Source organism: Anopheles coluzzii, chromosome 2 (genome assembly GCF_943734685.1).
Source record: "Anopheles coluzzii chromosome 2, AcolN3, whole genome shotgun sequence".
Lineage (NCBI taxonomy): Eukaryota > Metazoa > Arthropoda > Insecta > Diptera > Culicidae > Anopheles > Anopheles coluzzii.
In genome coordinates this window covers 13,643,020-13,647,453 of record NC_064670.1, presented here as the reverse complement: position 1 = coordinate 13,647,453, position 4,434 = coordinate 13,643,020, and the positions used below count along the sequence as shown (strand labels likewise).

Sequence of the window (4,434 nt, the reverse complement as noted above, 5' to 3'; positions counted from 1 at the left end):
CTGTCTTGCAGGGATCGTCGCCGGTGTGTGAGAAAACGCAACACAAAGTGTCGTGAATTTATACACAATTTTGTGAAATAGAGGAAAACATAGATTTTCCCTCATTTTTATATCATAAATAATTATTTTAACGATTATTTGAATGATAATAAAACACACGTTTCGTTTAGGAAAATCTATATTACAATAAAAAAAAAGTTGACCACCCCTGTGATATGTTTGCTTTGACAGCGTTTGACAGCAAGTCTCATTCGTGTGGTGTAAACGACACTTAAGCTCGGTTTGTTTACACATTCCGCAGTAATCGGTTCGCAGCCTATCAGCACACACACACAAAAAAGCAAAAACAGTGCCATCATAGAAGTGTGTTAAAAAACGTTTTATTTTCATGTAATCTAATGTAACATTCATTCCCCCAGTGCCAAAATACTCAAACAACCAAGTGCCAAGTGTTTTACGTGCGTGCCCGCGACAGTTCTGCATGGGCTCCCGTGCCCTTTGTGTCGTGTGCCCGTTGCTTTCCACTTGTTGCTTTGTGCGATGAGAAAGTTTCAACGGTTTCTCGCTTCCGTGGCAGCTTTGGCCGTGCTGTATGGCGTGTATCGATACTCCTTCCGCAAGGACAGTGAAGGGAACTATCTGTTTCTGCTGCCCGGGGAGGGTGGAAGGTCAGTGAGCGACAGCGAACAGCAATCGTCAGCGGTGAGCAGTGAGCGGGAGTGGTCGTCCGTGGATCCTTCCCGGTTGGCCAACTTGACCGGATTCGAGTATGTAATAGCGAACGATATCTGCAAGGAGAACGGCAGCTTTTCGGAACTACTGGGTAAGAAGAGTGCGTCCTGGGTATGTGTGTTGTTGTCGTGGTCACTGTTTTCCCTCTTTCCCCTTCTAGGAGTGATTCTGGTAACCTCGTACGTCGGTCACGATGAGATCCGCGCTGCCCATCGACAAGCCATATCGCAGCAGAAGCTGCTCTCGATGGGGCTGTTGCGTATATTTTCCCTCGCCTCGATTCCACCAACCGAACGCTTCATCACGCAGGCCGCCATCGAAGCCGAACAGCGCCTGCACGGCGATCTGATTCAGGGCAACTTCGTCGAGGCGTATCGTAATCTCACCTACAAGCACCTGATGAGCTTGCAGTGGGCAACGCAACACTGCCGCGGTGCCAAGTATCTGCTCAAGATGGACGACGATATCGTGTACGATCCGTTCTATATCCAGAACTATCTGTCCGATCTGCACCAGAGCGAGGAGGCGCGAACCCACCACCACCTGCTGGCCGGGTACGTGTTTCGCAGCAAAAAGGTCATCCGTTTGCAGGCGAACAAGTGGTACGTGTCGCGGGACGAGTTCCCGGGCGACATTTACCCCCCGTACCTGTCCGGGTGGCTTTACATCACGAACCAGCGGACGGCCCGGGCACTGGCGGCGGAATCGCAGAAGGCGGGCAGCTTCTTCTGGATCGACGACACCTTCATCACGGGCATACTGGCACAGCGGCTGCAGATACAACCGACCGCCCTGAACCGCTGGTACAGCTCCAACTCCGAGTTTCTGGACTGCTGCATCCGGGACATGAAGCGCTACTCGTACCAGTGCGACTACTACGTCGGCCCGAACGGTGGCAATGGGAAGCTGATCATGGAGTTCATCCAGGAGCTGGAACGGTGCTACGACAATGCGTGCTACCAGCGGCCCCCGGGCAAATCGCTCACCGCGACGTGCGTTGCCGAGTACAAGCAGCAGATCCAGCCCGACCACGGTACGGCCATGATCAGTCAGATGAAGCTGAGAAAGTAGTATGGTAATGGTAAGCTAAGGGTACGGGAATAGTTACCAAACCGATATAAATAACCCCCTCCATCCACTAGCATGTGCCAACGAACGAAACAACGAACTACCTTTCCTCCCTTACCATACTATCATTGCCATTTTAGTGGGGGGAAAAAGACACATTTTTTACACACATCCGTCCTTAATCATGTGCACGATCACACAAACGATACTGCCATTAATTTTTAATCCCTCTTACACTAAGATAGAGACAGAGAGAGGGAGAGATGTATTAGTATTAGTAGTGCAAGACTTACAAGTAGATTTAGTTAGCAAAAGCGTATTATTTTACATCATCGAGAACCATTCCCTCACAAAACTTACGAGACCGATCTTTAGAACCGATCTGTGATACCAATTGCTGCACAAAACACACAAACACTACCGGACCGGAATCTCAGCCCCAAAAAAACGCGGTGCAATATATAGGTAATTCCTCCGATGTGTTTATTGCGTGGTTTCAAGTATTATTTTGATCACTAAATAAATCGCTTGCATAGTAGCAATGTGAACAACGGCAAGGAGTTTCATATTTGGTAGTGGCAAAAGATAGGATAAAAGTGGAAAAATATAACGCATGATGGTGTTTGTGTGTGCGTATGCGCGTTAAAGGAGATTCGCTTCCGCCTCAGCGCCGCCGCTGCTCTTCGCACGCAAACGCTCCTGCTCGTCCCGCTCCAGCAACTGTTTGTACGGCAAATGTTCGTCCTTAATGATGGTGAAGGAATCGATGACCGCCCCCTCCTTGTCGACGGAAATTTGCTCAAAGTACAGATGCGATCCATTGATCGCCTTCATGCGCGTGTAGCCATAGTCGCGGCTGTGAATCGCACTCCAGGTCGGTATTTTGTTGATGAACGGTTCTCGCCCCTCCTTGCACCCAGCCGAACCGGTGACGAGGTGTACGGGGGCACGGGGATTACGGTACGGTTCCTCGTACGAACCGTTGTAGACCTGCGGAGGGGAGGAAGATGTTTCAGTAAGTGTGGTTTCAGCACCATGTCAACGATCGATCGAATCACGGGACTGTCCGCACTGGCACGATAGAACGATAAGGCACAAATTGCACAGACAGCACATGGCCTTTACCTTGTAGTCGTAGATCGGAAACAGCCGCTCGTACGAATGCTCGTGGGCCCAAATTTCCACATCGACACCGTGCTCGTAGAACAGATCCTCCAGCCCGAACCAGTGCATGAACGGGAGGCCCACGCGCACGAGCGTTTCGCTGTGGGTGCAATCGTTATCGTTATCGTTGCTGCAGTACATCGGTCGGTGACCGTAGGTGACGATCCAGGGGCGCAGTTTGCGATTCTCCGGCCGGTTCGCTTCCTCCAGGTCGCGGCGCAACCACTCGTACTGCTTCACCAGCGGCTTCAGCCCGTAGTTCATGAAGTAGTACACCTCGGTGGAGAAGCCGATGAAATGCACCGGTCCCAGGTTGAAGCTGTACATGATGTTTTCCGTCCCACCGGGCATGCTGAACCGTGCGCGATAGTTGGAGAAATTGCTGCGAAAAGGAGAGAACGGGATTGTGAACCGGTGGTGATGCTCGAGCAACAATGGACAACCCAGCCAGTGACTCACTATTTCTCCTCGTGATTGCCCGCACACACCATGTACGGGGTGTAGGCGGCGATCGATTGGATCTGGTTCATAAACTGATCCCCCACGAGCGCATCGTCCGTGTTCATGTCGTACGCGAAGTCTCCCACGTGCAGAATCGCGTCGTACATGTGGCGCTGGGTGTCCTCCTGCAGCCGTGCCATCGACTGTGCATTCTCGTTGCCCATATCGCCGAAGATGGCCAACGACGGCGACCAGTCCGTGCCTTCCGGGGTGGTGTGGAAGTAAAACTCCGCCGACCAGCCCCACTGACTGCCGCAGTGGTACTCGTAGCGTGAGGACGGCTGCAGGTCACGCAGCACCACCCGGTGAATGTATTGCGTGCGCTTGGCAGGGCCACCGTCGACGAACTTCGTTTCCGTACCGGTAGCGCTCAGGATCAGCCCTCCGATGCCGTACTCGACGATGGATTCGTTCGTCGCCGTCATGGTGCTCCAGGTGACGACAATTTCGAGCGGTGATTCGCCGAAGGACAGGTGCACCTGCTCCGGTTGGTAGTAAAACACTTGCCCATTGCAGGCGGTGATGAGCAGGAGCAAGAGTAGGTGTCCTGCCAGAGGCCTTATACCTCCCAGCAGCCCCATTTTACGTAATACTGCGTAAATGGCAGTGACAAATGGCAGTGCGTCTAGCCAAGTGCGTTAACTTCCGTGGCGTAGTTTGCACTTGAACGGAGGTAGAGAGAAAGCTTCACTCTTTCGAAGAGGAAAGTTCTAAATGCTAATAAACAAATGCGATACCACCAGCAATCACTAGCCTTGGGAGATAAGGTAGCGATTGGCCTGTTTTGTGCAAACGACGATTGCAGCTGTTCTTTGTTTTGCGTTGTTTTCGTCACCAGCGGTGGCGTCAAAACATTTGTTGACCTGATTTCGGTGCGCATGACATGATGGGGTCTTGTCAAATTCAAATTTGACAGTTAGGCTCCCGGGAACCGTTAAAAGGCAGTTACTGAATCGTTTCTTTACGCAC

General features: G+C 51.6%; 2 protein-coding genes across 2 annotated transcripts; one reads left to right on the top strand and one right to left on the bottom strand.

The window, feature by feature from the left end:
- Nucleotides 1-279: 279 nt before the first annotated feature.
- LOC120949743 (beta-1,3-galactosyltransferase 5) lies at nt 280-2,357 on the top strand. Its single transcript, XM_040367231.2, has 2 exons — nt 280-823; nt 893-2,357. The coding sequence occupies exons 1-2, from the start codon at nt 541-543 to the stop codon at nt 1,801-1,803; spliced, it is 1,194 nt and encodes a 397-aa protein (XP_040223165.2). The 5' UTR covers nt 280-540; the 3' UTR covers nt 1,804-2,357.
- Nucleotides 2,261-4,325, bottom strand: LOC120949742 (acid phosphatase type 7). Its single transcript, XM_040367229.2, has 3 exons — nt 3,424-4,325; nt 2,926-3,346; nt 2,261-2,790 (listed from the first exon to the last, which is right to left on the bottom strand). The coding sequence occupies exons 1-3, from the start codon at nt 4,044-4,046 to the stop codon at nt 2,443-2,445; spliced, it is 1,392 nt and encodes a 463-aa protein (XP_040223163.2). The 5' UTR covers nt 4,047-4,325; the 3' UTR covers nt 2,261-2,442.
- Between the last annotated feature and the right edge of the window lie 109 nt (nt 4,326-4,434).